The sequence below is a fragment of the Muntiacus reevesi genome, chromosome 2 (assembly GCF_963930625.1).
Source record: "Muntiacus reevesi chromosome 2, mMunRee1.1, whole genome shotgun sequence".
NCBI lineage: Eukaryota > Metazoa > Chordata > Mammalia > Artiodactyla > Cervidae > Muntiacus > Muntiacus reevesi.
The window spans coordinates 10,230,699-10,253,745 of record NC_089250.1 but is presented as its reverse complement, the minus strand read 5'-3'; the positions used below and the strand labels follow the sequence as shown (position 1 = coordinate 10,253,745).

General features: G+C 41.6%; 1 protein-coding gene across 4 annotated transcripts in view; it reads left to right on the top strand.

The window, feature by feature from the left end:
- LOC136159098 (ankyrin repeat domain-containing protein 7-like) overlaps window positions 1–23,047 on the top strand; it is a 55,512-nt gene that overhangs the window by 19,754 nt on the left and 12,711 nt on the right. For all 4 annotated transcript variants that reach the window (XM_065920917.1, XM_065920918.1, XM_065920915.1 and 1 more), the window contains 3 exons: window positions 7,657–7,792; window positions 12,758–12,971; window positions 13,679–13,854. Coding sequence is in view for 2 of the 4 variants with exons in the window: in XM_065920915.1 (XP_065776987.1) it covers window positions 7,657–7,792; window positions 12,758–12,971; window positions 13,679–13,844 (516 nt within the window). In the remaining 2 variants the exon portion in view is untranslated. The remainder of the gene's footprint in view (window positions 1–7,656; window positions 7,793–12,757; window positions 12,972–13,678; window positions 13,855–23,047) is intronic.

The window sequence follows — 23,047 nt, the reverse complement described above, 5'->3', positions numbered from 1 at the left end:
TTTTCACTATATTGATTCTTTAAGTCCATGAACATGGTATATTTCTCCATCTATTTGTGTCCTCTCTGATTTCTTTCAGCAGTGTTTTATTGTTTTCTATATATAGGTCTTTTGTTTCTTTAGGTAGGTATATTCCTAAGTATTTTATTCTTTTCGTTGCAATGGTGAATGGAATTGTTTCCTTAATTTCTCTTTCTGTTTCCTTATTCTTAGTATATAGGAATGCAAGGGATTTCTGAGTGTTAATTTTATATCCTGCAACTTTACTTTATGCATTGGTTAGCTCTAGGAATTTTCTGGTAGAGTCTTTAGGGTTTTCTATGTAGAAGATCATGTCATCTGCAAACAGTGAGAGTTTTACTTCCTCTTTTCCTATCTGAATTCCTTTTATTTCTTTTTCTGCTCTGATTGCTGTGGCCAACACTTCCAAAAGTATGTTGTATAGTAGTGGTGAGAGTGGGCACCCTTGTCTTGTTCCTGACTTTAGGCGAAATGCTTTCAATTTCTCACCATTGAGGATAATGTTTCCTATGGGTTTGTCATATATAACTTTTATTGTGTTGAGGTATGTTCCTTCTATTCCTGATTTCTGGAGGTTTTTTTTTTTTTTTAATCATAAATGGATGTTGAATTTTGTCAATGTCTTTCTCTGCATCTATTGAGATATTCATATGGTTTTTATCTTTCAATTTGTTAATGTAGTGTATTACATTGGTTGATTTGTGGATATTGAAGAATCCTTGCATCCCTGGGTTAAAGCCCACTTGGCCATGATGTATGATCTTTTTAATATGTTGTTGGATTCTGTTTGCTAGAATTTTGTTAAGGATTTTCGCATCTACGTTCCTCAATGATATTGGCCTGTAGTTTTCTTTTCCTGTGGCATCTTTGTCAGGTTTTTGTATGAGGGTGATGGTGGCCTCACAGAATGAGTTTGGAAGTTTACGTTCTTCTGCAGTTTTCTGGAAGAGTTTGAGTAGGATAGGTGTTAGCACTTCTCTAAATTTTTGGTAGAATTCAGCTGTGAAGTCATCTGGTCCTGGGCTTTTGTTTGCTGGAAGACTTCTGATTACAGTTTCGACTTCTGTGCTCGTGATGGGTCTGGTATGATTTTCTATTTCTTCCTGGTTTAGTTTGGGAAAGATACTTTTCTACGAATTTGTTCATTTCTTCCAAGTTGTCCATTTTATTGGCATATAGTTGCTGATCGTCGCCTCCTATGATCCGTTGTATTTCTGTGTTGTCTTTTGTGATCTCTCCATTTTCATTTCTAATTTTGTTGATTTGATTTTTCTCCCTTTGTTTCTTGAGGACTGTGACTAATGGTTTGTCAATTTTTTTTTTTTAAATCTTCTCAAAGAACTGGCTTTTAGCTCTGTTGATTTCTGCTATGGTCTCTTTTGTTTCTTTTGCATTTATTTCTGCCCCGATTTTTAAGATTTATTTCCTTCTACTAACCCATGGGTTCTTCATTTCTTCCTTTTCTAGTTGCTTTAGGTGTAGAGTTAGGTAATTTATTTGACTTTTTTCTTGTTTCTTGAGGTAAGCCTGTATTGCTATGAACCTTCCCCTTAGCATTGCTTTTACTGGGTCCCATAAGGTTTAGATTGTTCTGTTTTTGTTTTCATTCATGTCTATGCATATTTTGATTTCTTTTTTGATTTCTTCTGTGATTTATTGGTTTTTCAGGAGCGTGTTGTTCAGCCTCCATTCGTTGGCATTTTTAGTAGGTTTTCTCCTTTAATGGACCTCTAATCTTTCTGCATTGTGGTCAGAAAAGATGCTTGGAATGATTTCAGCTTTTTAAAATTTACCAAGGCTAGATTTATGACCCAGGACGTGATTTGTCCTGGAGAAGGTTCCATGTGCACTTGAGAGAAAGGTGAAATTCATTGTTTTGGGGTGAAATGTCCTATAGATATCAGTTGGGTCTAGCTGGTCCATTGTGTCATTTAAAGTTTGTGTTTCCTTGTTAATTTTCTGTTTAGTTGAAATATCCATAGATGTGAGTGCAGGTATTAAAGTCTCCTACTATTATTGTGTTATTGTTAACTTCCCCTTTCATACTTGTTAGCATTTGCCTTACATATTGTGGTGCTCCTCTGTTGGGTGCATATATATTTATAATTGTTATGTCTTCTTCCTGGATTGATCCTTTGATCATTATGTAGTGTCCACCTTTGTCTCTTTTCACAGCCTTTATTTTAAAGACTATTTTATCTGATATGAGTATTGCTACTCCTGCTTTCTTTTGGTCTCTGTCTGCGTGGAATATCTTTTTCCAGCCCGTCACTTTCAGTCTGTATGTGTCCCTTGTTTTGAGGTGGTGGGTCTTTTGTAGACAACATATGTAGTGGTCTTGTTTTTGTATCCATTCAGCCAGTCTTTGTCTTTTGGTTGGGGCATTCAACCCATTTACATTTAAGGTAATTATTGATAAGTATGATCCTGTTGTCATTTACTTTGTTGTTTTGGGTTTGAGCTTATACACCCTTTCTGTGTTTCCTGTCTAGAGAAGATCCTCTAGCATATGTTGAAGAGCTGGTTTGGTGGTGCTGAATTCTCTCAGCTTTTACTTGTCTGTAAAGCTTTTGATTTCTCCTTCATATTTGAATGAGATCCTTGCTGGGTACAGTAATCTGGCTTGTAGGTTTTTCTCTTTCAGCACTTTAAGTGTGTCCTGCCATTCCCTTCTGGCCTGAAGAGTTCCTATTGAAAGATCAGCTGTTATCCTTATGGGGATCGCTTTGTGTGTTGTTTGTTGTTTTTCCCTTGCTGCTTTCAATATTTGTTCTTTGTGTTTGATCTTTGTTAATTTGATTAATTTGTATCTTGGGGTGTTTTGCCTTGGATTTATCCTGTTTGGGACCCTCTGGGCCTCTTGGGCTTTGGTGACTATTTCCTTCCCCATTTTAGGGAAGTTTTCAATTATTGTCTCCTCAAGTATTTTCTCATGGTCTTTCTTTTTGTCTTCGTCTTCTGGGACTCCTATGATTCGAATGTTGGAGTGTTTAACATTGTCCCAGAGGTCCCTGAAGTTGTCCTCATTTCTTTCAGTTATTTTTTTTTTCTCTCTGCCTCATTTATTTCTACCATTCTATCTTCTCCCTCACTTACCCTATCTTCTGCCTCTGCTATTCTACTGTTGGTTCCCTCCAGAGTGTTTTTGATCTCATTTATTGCATTATTCATTATTGACTGACTCTTTTGTATTTCTTCTAGGTTCTTGTTAAACATTTCTTGCATCTTCTCAATCCTTGTCTCCAGGCTATTTATCTGTAACTCCGTTTTGTTTTCAAGATTTTGGATCATTTTCACTATCATTCTTCGGAATTCTTTTTCAGGTACTTCCCTATCTCTCCTCCTCTTTTGTTTGGTTTGGTGGGCATTTATCCTGTTCCCTTACCTGCTCAGTATTTCTCTGCCTTTTCATCTTGTTTAGATTGCTGTGTTTGGGGTGGCCTTTCTGTATTCTGGCAGTTTGTGGTTCCTCTTTATTGTGGAGGTTCCTCACTGTGGGTGGGGATGGACAGGTGGCTTGTCAAGGTTTCCTGGTTCAGGAAGCTTGCGTCGGTGTTCTGGTGGGTGGGGGGGAGCTGGATCTCTTCTCTCTGAAGTGCAATGAAGTGTCCAGTAGTGAGTTTTGAGATGTCTATGTGTTTGGTGTGCCTTTGGACAGCCTGTATATTGAAGCTCAGGGATATGTTCCTGTGTTGCTGGAGAATTTGCGTGCTGTGTTTGGCTCTGGAACTTGTTGGCTCTTGGGTGGTGCTTGGTTTCAGTGTAGGTATGGAGGCTTTTGGATGAGGCTTTTGGATTAATGTTGCCAGGAGTCAGGGGTTCTCTGGTGTTCTCAGGTTTTGGACTTAAGCCTCCTGCCTCTGGTTTTCAGTCTTATTCTTACAGTAGCCTCAAGACTTCTCCATCTATACAGCACTGATGATAAAATGTCTAGGTTAATGACGAAAAGTTTCTCCACACTGAGGGATCCCCAGAGAGGTTCACAGAGTTCCATGGAGAAGAGAAGAGGGAGGAGGGAGATAGAAGTGACCAGGAGGAGAAGAGGGGGAATCAAAAGGGGAGAGAGCAAGCTAGCCAGTAATCACTTCCCTATGTGCTCTCCACAGTCTGGACCCCTCAGAGAGGTTCACGGAGTTGCACAGAGAAGAGAAGAGGGAGGAAGGAGACAGAGGTGGCCAGGAGGATAAAAGGGGGCATCAAAAGGAGAGAGACAGATCCAGCCACTAATCAGTTCCCTAAGTGTTCTGCACAGCCCAGAACACACACAGAGATTCACAGAGTTGGGTAGAAAAGAGAAAGGAGAGGGCGGAGATAGGGGTGACCTGGTGGAGACAAAGGAGAGTCAAAAGGGGGAGAGAGCAATCAAGCCAGTAATCACACTCCCAAGTGAAAATGGGTACTGAAGATTGAGGGCTTAAAGGTACAAAATTGATAACAAATGCCAAAAAGCAAAGATTAAAAATCTAGAGTAGAGGTTAGACTCTCAAAAACACAATATTAAAAAAAGAAAGCAAAGTCACAGAAAATTATAAAATATATATATATGAAGTTTGCTTTTCAAATAGGGTCTTTTTTTTTTTGGCAAGGTAACAGTAGGTTGTAAAAATGAAAATTAAAGGAGTAATAGAGGACTTAAAAATAAAAAAAAATATTTAAAACCTGATAATAGTACAAATAGATCTAGGAATTTCTCTGGAGCTGTTGCGGGCAGTGTGGGGTCAGTCCAGTTTCACATAGTTCCTTTATCCAGCTTATACCTCTCAAGGTCTATTGGCCCCTTCCAACATAGTCGCTGCTAACTTCAGGGTTTTAATCTGTTGCACCTGTCATTTCCAAAGCGGTTCCCTCTGTTTGTTTTAGCTTTTTCTGTTTGCAGGTCTCTTCAATTATCTAATGTTCAGACACAAGGGGCGAAGGTGGTCACTTATTTAGGCTCACTTGTTCAGTTCTGCTTTGGGGACAGAGGAACCCTGCGAACAAATATCACCGGCGTGTGTGGGGAGTGCGCACAGTGTCTAGGCCGCACTGGGTTTGCCCCCGCTCATGGCGTGTGCGCTTTCCCAGTCTACACTTCTCAGGCTCTAGGTTGCTCTGCCGGGGAACTGTCTGAGGCGGGCCCTGGATTGTGTGCACTTCCCAGGTCTAGGCCGCTCAGGTTCAGGTTCTCGTGTACTCCACAAAGGTGCAGACTCGGTTGGGCCTGTGTTTTGTGCCCCTCGCAGGTCTGAGCAGCTCAGGTGACCAGGTGCTTGGTGAGCGTCATCTCCCCAGGTGGGGGGTGCGTCTTACAACCTCCCCGGTCCCAGCCACTGAGTTTCCTGGGTGGCAGTGGGCGTGGCCATCTCTGGTGTGCCGTGTGTCTCTTCTGGGGAGCTGATCTCTGGCTGCGACCCACCCGGCAGATGTCAACCATTCAGAATCCCAAGAAGCTTTGGTTAGTGACGGTGCGTGCTTGCAGTTTGGTAAAGGATGCCTCTCTGGGGCCGAGTTTGCCCTTTCCAGCTCTGGCTGCCCGCCTCCTGCCTCCCTGCCTCCGGCGAGGGATGAGCCCGTCTGCAGTGGGCTAGCTCTCCTCTGGTATTCACTCAGTGCTTTGTTCTGTGAGCGGACCTGGCAGTGCCTTAGTTTAGGGCTTTTTGCGGGATAGTTCTCTTTCTCTCTCTCTGGCTGTCCTACAGTTTAGGTTGCTATCTCATGTTAGTTCCCTCAGATTGCCCTCAGGGCATTCAGGCCTGGTCCTCAACATAAGCAATGCAGCCCCTCCTGCTGGTGGTGGATGCGAGCACTGGGAGTTGCCGTTAGGCACCTAATCTGTGGGGTTTATTTATTTATTTATTTATTTTTCCTCCTGGTTACGTTGCCCTCTGACATTCCAAATCTCCCCACAGACCCGCCGGTGAGAGTGTTTCCTGGTGTTTGGAAACTTCTCCTCTTTTAAGACTCCCTTCCTGGGATGGATCTCTATCCCTACCTCTTTTGTCTCTCTTTTTATCTTTTATATTTTGTCCTACCTCCTTTCGAAGACAATGGCCTGACTTTCTGGGTGCCTGATGTTCTCTGCCAGCATTCAGAAGTTGTTTTCTGGAGTTTGCTCAGCATTCAAATGATCTTTCGATGAATTTGTGAGGGAGAAAGTGGTCTCCCTGTACTGTTCCTCTGCCATCTTAGGACCACCCCCCATGTTATTTTTAAGAAACTTTATTAATTTCAGTGTTTATAGATGTTAAATTACCATGTCAATTCTTTGTTATACCTGTGAAACTAACATGTAAATTCTTCCATATCAGAAAGTTAGTCATTGTGGTTACTTGATTTTTTTAGTTTCTTCTTCCTTTCCCGGTGTGATTATTGAGTCCTGCTTGATCATCATAAATGTATTTGAAAACTTTTAAACCTTCAACGTGGATAATCATCGTTTTACTCCTTTTTTTTTTTAATGTCTAGATCATTCCTTTCATCTTTACCTGCCATTCCAGAAGACATAGATAGGAAATTAGAGTCGTCAGTGTACTGTTTACAGGGAAAGAAACAGTCCACCTTGTGAATGTTCAAATAGGGTTGTAAAAAATTCATTTATTCTTAACTAAGGATAATTGCTTCCCAGAATTTTGTTGTTTTCTGTCATACATCAACAAGAATCAGCCATAGGTACACCCACATCCGCTCCCTCCCAAACCCCCCTCCATCTCCCTCGCCATCCCATCCTTCTAGATTGTTGCAGAGCCCCTCTTGAGTTCCCAGAGTGATAGAGCAAATTCCCATTGGCTATCTGTTTTACAGATGGAATTGTAAGTTTCCATGTTATTCTTTCCATCCATCTCACCCTCTCCCCTCTTCCCCTTCCCCCGTGCCTATAAGTCTTTTCTCTGTCTGTTTCTCCATTGCTGCCCTGCAGATAAATTCATCAGTACTATCTTTCTAGATTCCATACATATGCATTAGTATATGATATTTCTGACTTACCTCACTATGTATAATAGACTCTAGGTTCATCCACCTCATTAGAACTGACTCAAATGCGTTCCTTTTTACAGCTGAGTAATGTTCCTTTGTATATATGTACCACCACATCTTCATCCATTCATCTGTCAATGGCCATCTAAGTTGATTCCATGTTCTAGCTATCATAAATAGCACTGCAATGAAAATCAGAGTGGATGTGTCTTTTCCATTTTGGTTTCCTCAGGGTATACTCCTGGGAGTGGGATTGCTGTTGGGTCATATGGTGGTTTTATTCCAGTTTCTGAAGGAATCTGCATACCATCTTCCATAGTGGTTGTATCAATTTACCTTCCCACCAGCAGCCTCCACACCCTCTCCACCGTTCATTGTTTGTAGACTTTTTGATGATGGCCATTCTGACTGGTGTGAGGTGGTATCTCATTGTGGCTGAGTGGTGAAGAATCGGCCTGCAGTGGGAGACCTGGGTTTGATCCCTGAGTTGGGAAGGAAGGCATGGCAACCCACTCCAGTATTCTTGCCTGGAGAATCCCATGGATGGAGGAGCCTGGTAGGCACACAAATCTCTTCTATTAAGAAATGTCTGGTTTGATACAGAGATTTATCACCTCTGTACACTTTGTATATTTTATACATATTTTAAGGACATTGTGAAACAGTATTATTTACATGTAGGTCAAAGAACAAATTGATTATGTGAACGACCTCGATGACTTAACTCAATCGTCTGAGACTGTTTCTGAGGATGGCGACGTGCTTTACTCCACGAATTCCACATTGCAAGTAGAACCTCTCGACGTGGGGTGTAAAGGTAGGACCGCAGTGTAAATGTTACCAGAAAGCCTGTCTGTGTATAGAGTAGTGATATATGCACACCTTGTCAGTTCTGCTCTAGAGCCAGAGATATGTTACAGTGCTGTGCATCTCAGAAGCATGTTTTGCATTAAAAGGACATGAAAGTGAGTGTATACCCTGAGCCACAGGCCTGTGATCCTTCTCACTCACTGCACGTTCTGTTGATGCTTCTTCTTTCCTGTGCCTTCACCCACGGTCAGGTCAGCATCATTTTCCTCCTAGAGTAACTGAAATAATCTCAGGACTTCTTCCCCTGCCACTCCACCTGGCAGAACCTCGGTCTGCACAGCAACTGTAATTATTGCCGATTTTTAAACATTCAGGTCTCATCATGCTACCCCCTTGCTTAAAGCCCAACTGTTGCCTCTCTTGGCTGTATGGTTAAAGGTCATAATTGTGTAGTTCCATCTGGTTTTAGTTTTTACCCTTCTTTCTACTGAATTTTAGAATCAGCTTGTCAGTTCCCTAAAATGTCTGCTGGTATTAGCATTTTCATTTTCCTTCAGTTCAAAATACTTTGTCCTTTCTCTTTTCATTAGCTCTTTGATCCGTGTGATTTACTTTCCAAATATTGAGAGTTTTCCAGAGATCCTTCTGTGCTCTTGCTTCTCACGATTTGCTCGATGCATCCAGAGGGGCCCTGGGGCTAGGGCTCATTATTTCCTGCCTTGGAGGCAAGACCTTGCTGACTGCCCTGTTCATTCTGCTGGTACGTAGGAGTTTTTCCAGGCTGGTTCAGGAGAATAGATAGAGTTCCTAGGAGTGAGCGAGCACTAGGCACGGTCTCCTGTAGTCTTTTCAGATGGTCTCTCCCTGGTCTCAGGTGGTTTCTCACACATGTGCACTGTTCGTTCCTCTGCTTAATATCCAAGGGACTCGTCCTCAGATCTCCAGGGTCTTTGTTCTGTGTTCCACCCTCTCCTCTCCACGGTTCTGACCTGTGATCTCTGCCCGAGTTGGTTTCCCCAGATTCTCATCTTCATCACCTCCACTTGGGGAGGCCAGTGAACTGAGCTGCCATTCCTTCTCCCTGTGTCAGGGCCTGGAAATTCTCTCCAGGCAATGAGCTGGGACGTCCCTTAGGCAAACCTCGTGTGTTTCCGGGATCATTGTCCTTCATTCCCTGAAGTCCTTTGTCATGAAAACCATTGTTTGATGTATTTTGCTGGTATTGTTTTTGCTTGCTCCACTCAGGAAGGTAAATCGGTAGCTGTTCACTCTGCCTAGGTTAGAGACATATGGCAGCTGGAGACTGTCCACAGGGTTGTTCCTCCTCCTCTGCTTACCACTTCCTGCTCATCCTTCATTTCTCAGTGTGACATCTCTTCCCCAGGGAAAAGTTTCCTGGACCCAGTCTGTGTCAAGCTCTGTTCTGTTTTCATAGAACTCTCTTTTCTGGTAGTATCTATCCTGAGGTCATAATTATTTGATTTTTCTTTCTCTTGTGCTAGACTTCAAGCTAAACAAGAGCCAGGGGCGCCTGTTTATCTTCAGACCTTAGAATAGTGTCTTCCACATTATTCAGTTCAGTCACTCAGTCGTGTCCGATTCTTTGTGACCCCATGAATCGCAGCACGCCAGGCCTGCCTGTCCATCACCAACTCCCAGAGTCCAACCAAACCCATGTCCATCAAGTCGATGATGCCATCCAGCCATCTCATCCTCTGTCGTCCCCTTCTCCTCCTGCCCCCAATCTTTCCCAGCGTCGGGGTCTTTTCCAATGAGTCCACTCTTCGCATCAGGTGGCCACAGTATTGGAGTTTCAGCTTCAGCATCAGTCCTTCCAATGAACACCCAGGACTGATCTCCTTTAGGATGGACTGGTTGGATCTCCTTGCAGTCCAAGGGACTCTCAAGAGTCTTCTTATAGTCCTACTCTCCCATCCATACGTGACCACTGGAAAAACCATAGCCTTGACCAGATGGACCTTTGTTGGCAAAGTAATGTCTCTGCTTTTTAATATGCTATCTAGGTTGGTCATAACTTTCCTTCCAAGGAGTAAGTGTCATTTAATTTCATGGCTGCAGTCACCATCTGCAGTGACTTTGGAGCCCAGAAAAATAAAGTCTGACACTGTTTCCACTGTTTCCCCCTCTATTTGCCCACTTCATGTGTTGGGACCGGATGCCATGATCTTAGTTTTCTGAAAACTGAGCTATAAGGCCACTTTTTCACTCTCCTCTTTCACTTTCATCAAGACGCTCTTTACTTCTTCTTTACTTTCTGCCATAAGGGTGGTGTCATCTGCATATCTGAGGTTATTGATATTTCTCCTGGCAATCTTGATTCCAGTTTGTGCTTCTTCCAGCCTAGCGTTTCTCATGATGTGCTCTGCATATAAGTTAAATCGGCAGGGTGACAATATACAACCTTGACATACCCCTTTTCCTATTTGGAACCAGTCTGTTGTTCCATGTACAGTTCTAACTGTTGCTTCCTGACCTGCATATAGGTTTCTCAAGAGGCAGATCAGATGGTCTGGTATGCCCATCTCTTTCAGAATTTTGCACAGTTGATTGTGATCCACACAGTCAAAAGCTTTGGCATAGTCAATAAAGCAGAAATAGATGTTTTTCTGGAACTCTCATGTTTTTTCAGATCCATCGGATGTTGGCAATTTGATCTCTGGCTCCTCTGCCTTTTCTTAAAACCAACTTGAACATCTGGAAGTTCACGATTCTCATGTTGCCGAAGCCTGGCTTGGAGACTTTTGAGCATTTCTTTACTAGCATGTCATATGAGTGCAATTGTGGGGTAGTTTGAGCATTCTCTGGCACTGCCTTTCTTTGGGATTGGAATGAAAACTGACCTTTTCCAGTCCTGTGGCCACTGGTGGACTTTCCATATTTGCTGGCATATTGAGTGCAGCACCTACACGGCATCATCTTTGAGGATTTGAAATAGCTCAACTGGAATTCCATCACCAACACTAGCTTTGTTCGTAGTGATGCTTTCTAACGCCCACTTGACTTCACATTCCAGGATGTCTGGCTCTAGGTGAGTGATCACACCATCGTGATTATCTGGGTCATGAAGATCTTTTTTGTACAGTTCTGTGTATTCTCGCCATCTTCTTAACAGCTTCTGCTTCTGTTAGGTCCCTGCCATTTCTGCCCTTTATTGAGCCCATCTTTGCATGAAATATTCCCTTGGTTTCTCTAATTTTCTTGAAGAGATCTCTAGTCTTTCCCATTCTCTTGTTTTCCTCTATTTCTTTGCATTGATTGCTAAGGAGGGCTTTCTTATCTCTCCTTGCTATACTTTGGAACTCTGCATTCAGCTGGGCATATCTTTCCTTTTCTCCTTTGCTTTTTGCTTCCTGTCTTTTCCCAGCTATTTGGAAGGCCTCCTCAGACAGCCATTTTGCTTTTTTGCATTGCCTTTTTGGGGATGGTCTTGATCCCTGTCTCCTGTAGAATGTCACGAACCTCCATCCATAATTCATCAGGCACTGTGTTTATCAGATCTAGTCCCTGAAATGCATTTCACACTTCCACTGTGTAGTCCTAAGGGATTTGATTTAGGTCATGCCTGAATGGTCTACTGTTTTTCTCCACTTTCTTCCATTTCAGTCTGAATTTGGCAATAAGGAGTTCATGATCTGAGCCACAGTCAGCTCCCGGTCTTGTTTCTGCTGACTGTATAGAGCTTCTCCATCTTTGGCTGCAAAGCATATAATCAGTCTGATTTCGGTGTCGACCACCTGGTGATGTCCATGGGTAGAGTCTTCTCTTATGTTGTTAGAAGAGAGTGTTTGCTATGACCAGTGTGTTTTCTTGGCAGAACCTATTAGCCTTTGCCCTGCTTCCTTCTGTACTGCAAGGCCAAATTTGCCTGTTACTCCAGGTGTTTCTTGACTTCCTACTTTTGCATTTCAGTCCCCTGTAATGAAAAGGACATCTTTTTTGGGTGTTAGTTCTAGAAGGTCTTGTAGGTCTTCATAGAACTGTTCCATTTCAGCTTCTTTGGTGTTACTGGTTGGGGCATAGACTTGAATTACCGTGATATTGAGTGGTTTGTCTTGGAAACGAGCGGAGATCATTCTGTCATTTTTGAGATTGCATCCAAGGACTCCATTTCGGATTCTTTTGTTGACTATGATGGCTACTCTTTTTCTTCTAAGGGATTCCTTCCACAGTAGTAGATATAATGATCATCTGAGTTAAATTCACCCATTCCAGTCCATCTTAGTTCTCTGATTCCTAGAATGTCGATGTTCACTCTTGTCATCTCCTGCTTGACCACTTCCAATTTCCCTTGATTCATGAACCTAACATTCCAGGTTCCCATGCAATATTACTCTTTACAGCATCGAATCTTGCTTCTATCACCAGTCCCATTCACAACTGGGTTATTTTTGCTTTGGCTGCATCCCTTCATTCTTTCTGGAGTTCTTTCTCCACTGATCTCCAGTTGCATATGGGACACCTGCTGACCTGGGGAGTTCATCTTTCAGTGTCCTATCTCTTTGCCTTTTCATCCTGTTCATGGAATTCTCAAGGCAAGAATACTGAAGTGGTTTGCCATTCCCTTCTCCAGTGGACCACATTCTTTCAGACCTCTCCACCATGACCCTTCCGTCTTGGGTGGCCCCATACGGCATGGCTTAGTTTCATTGAGTTAGACAAGGCTGTGGTCCATGTGATCAGATTGGCTAGTAGTCCATGACTATAGTTTTAGTCTGTCTGCCCCCTGATCCCCTCTCTGAATGCCCACCGTCTTACCTGGGTTTCTCTTACCTTGGACGCAGGGTCTCTCTTCACGGTTGCTCCAGTGAAGTGTCTATTCCCCATTACAGACACTTAATATTTGTTCAGTGCCTGGATGAGTGACTGTGAAAGGCACAGTCCTTTATATTCAAATTTTACTCACATACATTTTTGTTTGTTTGTTTCTATCTTTGTTTTCTTTGTCATGCAGATTCTGGTCGCAAGTTGAAAATTCGGGATGCAACTTTGTCCCATGAAACATTAATAGATTTTCAAAGAAGCCACTGTGAACTCCTTAGACGAGCACCCCACAAATTAAAAAGTAAGGGTTGTGGGCTACAAAAAGAGGTGTCAGAAAGCGAAGAAGTGAAATCACAGTTAGAGCACCAGAAAGCGGAGTGGGAACGAGAACTGGGCAGCTTGAGGTACCATACATCTCGCTTTTAAAGAAATATTTGAACTGTTGCTTCGTTTAATACTACAGAGATGTAGGTGTGTTATAAGGACTAACTTATCCTCTTGGATTTTACAGGGGAGAAAACATATTGTGGACTGTGAAATTCTTGGAAATAATGTAGCAGGTTCTTAACAGTGAATGCTTCTAATAATTTAATGTATATTTTTCCAAATCATCATTTTCATGACCATACAGGAGTTCACCATAATGGAGACCCCAATAGTTATTTACCAAATTGACTTTCGGTTGTTTTTCACTTTTCTATATTCTGTTTAATACTGCAAGGAATGTCTTTTCTATAAATTCATTTCTACCTTTTAAATTACTTTGAATACATTTTTCTTTAATAATATTATCTTACTTGGTTAAAGTATGAGAAGTTTTAGAAAGGTCTGTGGTCTATATTTCTTAGCTGTTCTTCAGAAAGTTTATATGACTTTACGTTCCCACCCACAGGTGTATGAAGTAGCCATTTTTCTCAAGACAAATAAAAACAAAATTTTTTGCAATTTTATTCCTAAGCCTCTGCATTACAACAGTGATCATTATTGAGTGTTTTTCATTGTATTCCCCCCATGTTTATTATTTTAAAGATTGTGAAGAGGGAATGCAAATTATTGCAGTAGCAGCGAATAATCCCTTGATTTTCTAAGAAGAACTCTCTAAATTTTTCAGATTCACTTTAAAGAAAGAAGAAAAGAATAGAAGGAATGCTAATATGTCAAATGAAAAAATTAGGGAGCAGCTAAGAAAAGAAGACAAATATAGTAAAGAAGTTGAAACAACAACTAGAACTCACTCTCCCAGCACTCAAAATGGAACTGCGGACTATGAGAAATAATCGGAATCAGGCAGAGTAATCTTTGGTGAAAATTTCAAATTTCTAACACTATTTCATCAATATTATTTATAATATCCCCTTTGTTTGGAGAAGTACCACTTTATTTAGTGTTGTACCATTTATTTAGTGTCATTTTGTTTGGTGTTATAGGAAATTTTAAGTTACTTCTTAAAAGCAAAACAATTCAAAATTCCCGCAAGTAACAAGGCCAGAAATAAGAATTCTATAATCCTGAAAAGCTGGGTGCAATTTTTCAGTCAGAGGGAGGAGAAGGTCACGTCAGTAGCTCACACAATCAGTTCAGTTCAGTTCAGTCGCTCAGTCGTGTCCGACTCTTTGCGACCCCGTGAATCGCAGCATGCCAGGCCTCCCTGTCCATCACCAACTCCCGGAGTTTACTCAAACTCATGCCCATCGAGTCGGTGATGCATCCAGCCATCTCATCCTCTGTCGTCCCCTCCTCCTCCTGCCCCCAATCCCTCCAAGCATCAGGGTCTTTTCCAATGAGTCAACTCTTCACATGAGGTGGCCAAAGTACTGGAGTTTCAGCTTCAGCATCAGTCCTTCCAATGAACACCAAAGACTGATCTCCTTTAGGATGGACTGGTTGGATCTCCTTACAGTCCAAGGGACTCTCAAGAGTCTTCTCCAACACCACAGTTCCAAAGCATCAATTTTTCGGTGCTCAGCTTTCTTCACAGTCCAACTCTCCCATCCATACATGACCACTGGAGAAACAAACCATAGCCTTGACCAGACGGACCTTTGTTGGCAAAATAATGTCTCAGCTTTTTAATATGCTATCTAGGTTGGTCATAACTTTCCTTCCAAGGAATAAGCGTCTTTTAATTTCATGGCTGCAGTCACCATCTGCAGTGATTTTGGAGCCCCCAAAAATAAAGTCTGCCATTGTTTCCACTGTCTCCCCATCTATTTCCCATGAGGTGATGGGACCAGATGCCGTGATCTTAGTTTTCTGAATGTTAAGCTTTAAGCCAACTTTTTTATTGTCGTCTTGCACTTTGATCAACAGCCTTTTTAGTTCCTCTTCACTTTCTGCCATAAGGGTGGTGTCATCTGCATATCTGAGGTTATTGATATTTCTCCTGGCAATCTTAATTCCAGCTTATGCTTCTTCCAGCCCAGCGTTTCTCATGATGTACTCTGCATAGAAGTTAAATAAGTAGGGTGATAATATGCAGCCTTGACGTACTCCTTTCCCTATTTGGAACCAGTCTATTGTTCCCTGTCCAGTTCTAACTGTGGCTTCCTGACCTGCATACAGGTTTCTCAAGAGGCAGGTCAGGTGGTCTAGTATGCCCATCTCCTTCAGAATTTTGCACAGTTTCTTGTGATTCACACAGTCGACGGCTTTGGCATAGTCAATAAAGCAGAAATAGATGTTTTTCGGGAACTATCTTGCTTTTTTGATGATCCAGCGGATATTGGCAATTTGATCTCTGGCTCCTCTGCCTTTTCCAAAACCAGCTTGAACATCTGGAAGTTCTCGGTTCACGTATTGCTGAAGCCTGACTTGGCGAATTTTGGGCATTACTTTACTAGCGTGTGAGGTGAGTGCAACTGTGCGGTAGTTTGAACATTCTTTGGGATTGCCTTTCTTAGGGATTGGAATGAAAACTGACCTTTTCCAATGCTGTGACCACTGCTGAGTCTTCCAAATTTGCTGGCATATTGAGCGCAGCACTTTCACAGCATCATCTTTGAGGATTTGAAACAGCTCAACTGGAATTCCATCACTTCCACTAGCTTTGTTCATAGTGATGCTTTCTAAGGCCCACTTGACTTCACATTCCAGGATGTCTGGCTCTAGGTCAGTGATCACACCATTGTGATTATCTGGGTCGTGAAGATCTTTTTTGTACAGTTCTTCAGTGTATTCTTGCCACGTCTTCTTAATATCTTCTGCTTCTGTTAGGTCCATACCATTTCTGTCCTTTATCGAACCCATCTTTGCCTGAAATGTTCCCTTGATATCTCTAATTTTCTTGAACAGATCTCTAGTCTTTCCCATTCTGTTGTTTTCCCCTGTTTGCATTGATCGCTGGGGAAGGCTTTCTTATCTCTTCTGGCTATTCTTTGGAACTCTGCATTCAAATGGGAATATCTTTCCTTTTCTCCTTTGCTTTTCGCTTCTCTTCGTTTCACAGCTATTTGTAAGGCCTCCTCAGATAACCATATTGCCTTTTTGCATTTCATTTCCATGAGGATGGTTATTGAGAAACCACAGGGTTGAGATTGTTGTAGAAACTGGAGGTTAAGCTCTCCACTCGCCTCAGGCGACAGATCCTTCTGCCTTGAGTGAATAGGTCTAGAAGAGAAGGGGCATGGGGAGGGAAGATTGTGCCTAGTTTTACATCAAGTTTCCTCTGGCCTTCAATCTGGCAGGTGGGTGAGGGTCGTGGACCCCCTACCTCTGTGCCCGTCAGCCGTCAGTTCACCTGCCCCGAGAACAGCAGAGCTGGCTCCAGCTTTCCCAGCTGGATTCTCCCTCACAGTAGAGTCCTCAAGGTCTGGTGTTAACTGGCGTCCTCGAGAGGTGCAGGAATGCTCCCCGTAGAATTTTTTTCCAGCAGTTGGTAGAAACCAAACACTCTTGAAGTTGATTGTCCTTCATGCTGCTGAGTTCTCGAGTGGCATCTCAGAACAAAGGAATTCATTCCCCAGCCAATGTCCCTCTCAGACACGGACCGGGACCCATCCCCGAGGTCCTCGCAGCAGATCCCCCACAACGGAAACCTCTCGGGGAGAGCTCAGGAACGCACTGTGTGTAGTTCAGATCCATTTGTCTACATCAGTCAGGTAGGGACACACAGTGGCCTCATCCAAGGAGAGGTCTTTAATATTTTCCATAGGAACTGATCTCAGATCTTTTGCGACTGTCTCGAAGGAGCTGGGACCCTGATTGCGGTCTAGGCCAGGCAGACCACGTGTGCTCCCCCGTCGACTGCCCTACCCGACAAAGTCCCTCTGCTCTGCGGGGAGCACGTCTGTCCCTCCATGCCCGCATCACCACCAGTGTCTCAGTCAGAGTCTGCTCCTGGCTCCACTCTCATTTCTGTAACCAGTGCCCTGTCAACGGCCTTTTCACATCATTTACAGCTTTTCAGTTCGTAAAAGCTGCAACATCAGTTGTAAAAACACTTTTCAACACTTTAACAAGGTCTTTTTTTAGAATCAACTTATAGAAGTCTCCCTCCCAACAAGGGAATAAAACTCAAAAACTCTTGCTACTTGCACATATTCTGGTATTTGGTAGTGATTTCCCTCCCTTGATAGATCATTAGGTTAGTTTATCACCTCCACTGAAGGTAAGGAGGAAAACTATAGGCAGTCCAAAGACCATACTTTGGAAGTCATTCTTGTACTTGTGAGAAAATGAACCCTCTGCTCTGTGTAGTGTCCTGTTTCCGTACAAAGAACTTTTGAAAACAGTGATAGATGTGCCATAGTATACATTTAGTGATAATTATTATGTTTTTCATTGTATTTCCCCCATCTTACTATTTTAAACAGTATGAAGAGAGAATGAAAGTTATTGCTACAGAAAGTAACCTCATGATTCTCTAAGAAGAGCTCTCTAAATTTTACCTTATTTTCCATTAGTGTATATACCATGAATGAAATAGGTGGATTATTTTGTACTGATATGTTTGTACTAGAGAAGTAACTGTGGTTTGATGTAAGAGGCCTAATAGAGTCAGAAGACCTGGTGAAAAGCCTGCAGCTTACTTATATAGTTTTAACTTCTTCCTTTCCAGAATCATTATCGCTAATGAGATAATTGATGTTTGTAGAAGTGCTTAGTACAGTTGTCAGTAGGTAGAAGTCTGTAATTGCCTATTAAAATGTTAGAAATGTGGCATAGTCTCAAGAAAACAATTTCTGTACAAAATATAATCTATTTAAATATATAGAGAGCTAAGGCTCTTACTGTGAAGTAACTGTATAGGAGGTATCAGATGCAGTGTTTTTAAAGGCAGCGAATGGTGGTGTTTATTGAATCACAGTTGATTTACAATGTTGTGTCAGTTTCAGGTATATAGCACAGTGATTGAGACCTATATGTATATATGTGTGTATATTATGTAAATGGGGGTTCCCTGCTGGCTCAGACAGTAAAGAATCCACGTGCAGAGCGGGAGACCTGGGTTGGATCCTTAGGTTGGGAAGACCCCCTGGAGAAGGAAATGGCTGCCGTCTCCAGTATTCTTGCCTGGGGAATTCCATGGACAGAGGCGCCTGACAGGCTACAGTCTGTCGGGTTGCAAAGAGTTGGACATGACTGAGTGAGTAACACACACACACACACACACACACACACACACACACACACACACATTCCTTTTCAGATTCTTCTAGTAGAATGTTAATTGTAGTTCCTAATGTTGCACAGTAGATCCTTATTGGTTATTTTACATACACTTGACTGTATATAATGGTATATGTTAAACCCAACCTTATTTTTCCCTCCCCCTACCCTCCTTTCCCCCATGGTGACCATAAGTTTGTTTTCTATGTTTGTGAGTCTCTGTTTTTTTTTTGTCCATTTATTTTTATTAGTTGGAGGCTAATTACTTTACAGTATTGTAGTGGTTTTTGTCATACATTGACATGAATCAGCCGTGGATGTGAATCTCTTTCTGTTTTGTAAACAAATTCATTTTAGATTCCACATATAAGCAGTATGATATAATATTTGTCTTCGTCTGGCTTACCTCACATTGGGTGATAATGTCTAGGTCCATCTCTGTTGATGCAAATAACATTATTTTGTTCTTTTTCACGGCTTAGTAGTTTTCCATTGTATAAATATTCCATATCGGATGCAAGTTTTAAGTGTAGTCAACGCTACAGATCCTTTATTTTAAGCCTTCTAGGTTTGCTGTGGTTCAGAGAAAAGCCTTTTCCGTTCTGAGCTTCTTGAAAAGTCGCTTGGGATTTCTTTTTCCTTTCATGGATTCTTTGTCTTCAATTGAGTTTTTGAACCTTAGGGAGTTTCTGCTTGTATAAAGTTTGAGGTTTGAATCAAATCTTAATTTTTCTGGTTGCAGAGCCACTTGCTGCAGTCTTTTCATTGTATAAAGATACAGGTTAGTGTTTCATTTCAGAGGAAATAGTGAAATGTCATTTTATTGAGTACTAACTACAAGTTTCCTTTGTTTCACTTAGGTTCCTGATAGTGGCAGAAAAGCAAAAGATCTGTTATGCAAAAGCCACGTGCTGCAGGATGAAATAGCCAGCCTAAGACGGGAAATAGGAGTTAATCAACAAATGCAATCATTTAAAGAGAGAATTTGTCCGTATGAAAATGAGAAAGCAGAAGCAAGTATCCAGAAGGAGAAATAATTTTCAGACTTCCTAAAAGAAAATTCAAAATGATTGTTGATTCTAGCTAAATGGTGAATCTAGTTGAATGAAAAAATACACAGGCTGTGACTATATGGTCTCTAAACAAGCTTAAAAGCACACCTTCTGTATCCAGCAAATAAAAGTTAGACCCGAGAGACGCTCCACTTGGAGTGGAGATATTGTGTCGCTGGTGAAGTGTTAAGAGATTAAGTTCTAAATTTTTAATATAGACAGATATTAGTAATTTAGTCTTTTACTATTAAGATAATAATTTTAATCTTTATGTTACCGCATGTCGGTATAATGATGAAGCAGATAAAAGAAATGCTCAAACCTAAAATGGATATTTTGAAACTAAGCTTCAGTTACATGGATTACCTTGACAGTCAATTCCATGTTTCTCAGATGCTACCACTTATATATATAGTACTTTGGCTTCGGTAGCTTGTCATACCTTTTTGTCATACTTGTTGGTATAATTTTCATTCTATTCATGTAAATTTGAATTAACTTGGAAAACATTTCAGTCTTGAATCATTTCTTCTTACAGCCTCTCAACTCTTTAAAGAATTGTCACTAATTGGTAATTCATTGACAAGTCATTGAAATATTCTTGTCATTAAATCATAATTTGGGACTCAAGTGGTGAACTTTAACCAACTCTTCCTTGTTTTAATCTTCCCGCTGCTATTTATGCTATTTACTTAGAACATGTTTACAAACAATTTGCTCATAATTCTCATTTTAAGGATCAATTACTATCATCTGAATAGCAGATTGCCCAATAAAAATGAAGGGTGGCAACAGGAATGGAGTGAGTCAGGGAGAGGGCTTGTAGGGGCTGCAGTCCAGAGGCAGGTATGTGGAGGACAGGATAACAAGGCTCCTTGAGGGCCATGGGAGCAACTGCTTTTGTTAAATTTGATTTTTCTTTTATATTGGAGCATAGTTGATAGACAGTTTTGTGTTAGTTTCAGGCGTACAGCAAATCGATTCAGTTACACACACATGCATCCTTTTCCAGTTCCTTTTCGCAGGTGGGTGACTGCAGAATGTTGAGTAGAGCTCCCTGTGCTCCCCAGGAGGCCCTTGTGGTCAGCCAAGAGCAGAAGTGGGGAGGAGGGATAAATTAGGAGTTTGGGGTTAACATAGACACACTACTAGACATAAAATAGATAAGCCACAAGGGAATGGCCTAATTTTTTTTGCTGGGATAGGAGTCTGTTGGAAAGATCTGAGCACTGGTTGGAATATGTGAAGATATCTGAAGTTAATCAAAGCCTCTAATAAAGAAAGAGGGAACATGTTCTACAGGGTGGCGTATTCCACCACTTGTTGCACATTCACACCCATTTCTTTCTGGTTGTGGGGTGGTGAAGCTCTGCAGATTTATTGGGAGGGGCACGGCGTGGACAGCGGGTCTGCATCTTTTGTCTGAGTGACTTAATATCAGAAAGGCCGGAGGGTGGCCCCTTCTGTGTCTGTAACCAGATTCAGTGAGGAGGGAAAAGGAGGTGAGTTGCTGTGTGTGGTGATAGTTTTCAAAGTCCATATGTGGGAGTTATCTATTATTAACACAACGTCATAGTAAAGTGATTTGATAAACTCAGTGACACAGCATCTTATTAGGCAATTGTGAGACTGCCACTTCGGCAAGAAGTGGCTGATACCCTCAAAAAGCAGTCTATGTTGGACGCTGCGCTGGAAGTCATGGCACGCAACCATGCCAATTTAGAAGATGAGATACAGGATTTAAAGAGCAAGGTATGGGGTACTCTTTCTGCCCCCTTCTGATGTCTATGTCAGAACCTTTCTCTATCTCCTTTATACTTTAATAAAACTTTTTTACACAAACGTTCTGAGCGATCCAGCCTCGTCTCTGGCCCCGGATTGAATTCTTCTTCTCCGGAGACCAAGAACCCGGACGTCTTTGGGATTCAGCAACAACCTTTCATCTTGGGGCCTTGTCCGGGATCCTTTAGGACAAGGAGGGTGTGCTTTGCTCATGATGTCTACTCTGCGAGCTCAAAGAAGACTCCAGACGGAATTCGAGTGGTCCCTCATGCTCCAGCGGCCCGGCCCGGGCTTCCTCTACATTCTTTAGGATTATATAACAATAATGTATCTTGCCTGAGGACAGCCTTTGATTAAACCTTCTGGCTAATTCTGTTATCTTAAAACATAAATTAGACATAAACATAAATTAGGTCTACAACTCGGGGAGACCCAGGTTTAATCCCTGGGTCAAGAAGATCCCCTGGAGAAGGAAATGGCACCCCAGTCCAGTACTATTGCCTGGAAAATCCCATGGATGGAGGAGCCTGGTGGGCTACAATCCATGGGGTCGCAAAGAGTTTGACACGACTGAGCGACTTCACTTTCACTTTCTAAAACATAAATTATGGGAGTAGGTCTGGTCTTTACAAGGATGTATCCTGCCTGAGGACAGTTTCTGGATTAAACCTTCTGGCCAATTCTGTTATCTTAAAATGTAAATTATGGGAGTAGGTCTGGTGAGGTCTTTACAACCTCCAGACATTCCTTGGATTCTTTGGAGAGTATATAACTCCATTGCTAACACTAGCAAGGGGGTACTCTTTCGACCACCTTCTCATGTCTATGTCAGAAGCTCTCTCTCCTTTATACTTTAATAAAACTTTATTACAAAAAAATAAAGAGCAAGGTACGTCAACTCCCAAGTCAGGTACATATGAAATTGAATGTGTGGACAGTTAATATGTAGGTTAAAGCGTCTGAGGACACTCATTTTCATAGTTTTCTTTTGTATTTTCATTACAAGTCATTTACTCCAGTTTTATTATCTTTATAATGCACTCGTTTCTTAAACTCTGTCATTCTGTGATTTGCATTATATATTTTTACTTATGTTATTTATCCTTAGGAAAGTGGAGAAATGTGCATCCTTTTTCACACAAGTTGAGAGACTTTTTTTTTGTATTGAACTATATATACACACACACACACACACACACACACACACACACACATATATTAGTGATAGCTGTATTACCATGATGAGGTAAGCCAGATAAAATCAGAGGATAATGTTTAATGGAAGGTTCCAGAAAATTATCATTTCTCATCTTCCCTTTGGTGACCGGCTGTAGAGTTCTGTGTATATTTATTTTGTGAATTTCAGAATAACTTGTTGCGGAAATGGTATTATACAAACCCGTTGAATTTAGGCATTGCTTTCTTTTCTTCATTTGAGATATATTGTAAAAGCAAGGAGATCCTCAGATGGAGTATAGTATGTATGCCGGACCAGCCGGGAGATTTCAGCGAGCAACACGGCGCGTTCCTTTAGGCTAAGAAATAAAGACACAGAACAGATGGGGTCGAGAGGATCGCTGCAGTCAGCGATGATTCTTTATTTCTCAGGGTTACATTTATACTAAACCAAGAAGAGAATCTTAAGAAGAGAAAATATTTTTCCATAAACATCACTTTGAGATAACAATCACCAGAACTCTCTGATAACGTCAAGGGTTAAGAAGGGCATCCCATTTATCTTAAGGGTGGTCGTGAAAGGCTTATGTATCTGCATCATGTGTGCATTCAAGGCTTACTAGTGTTCTGATTAACTTTGGGTTCCAGGAGAGGGGTGGCGGGACAGAGAGCTATGTCCTTGAACAGACCCTTGATAATCAATCAAGGCAGCTCCCAGAGTCAGCTCTTTCAAGCCGCTCCCCGCATATGTACATCCAAAATAAAGAATTAAGAGCATCATCTAGATCGTGCCTTTGGATTTTTTAAAAAGCTATTGAGATATAATTGACATATCATATAATTCACCCATTCCAAGTGTGTAG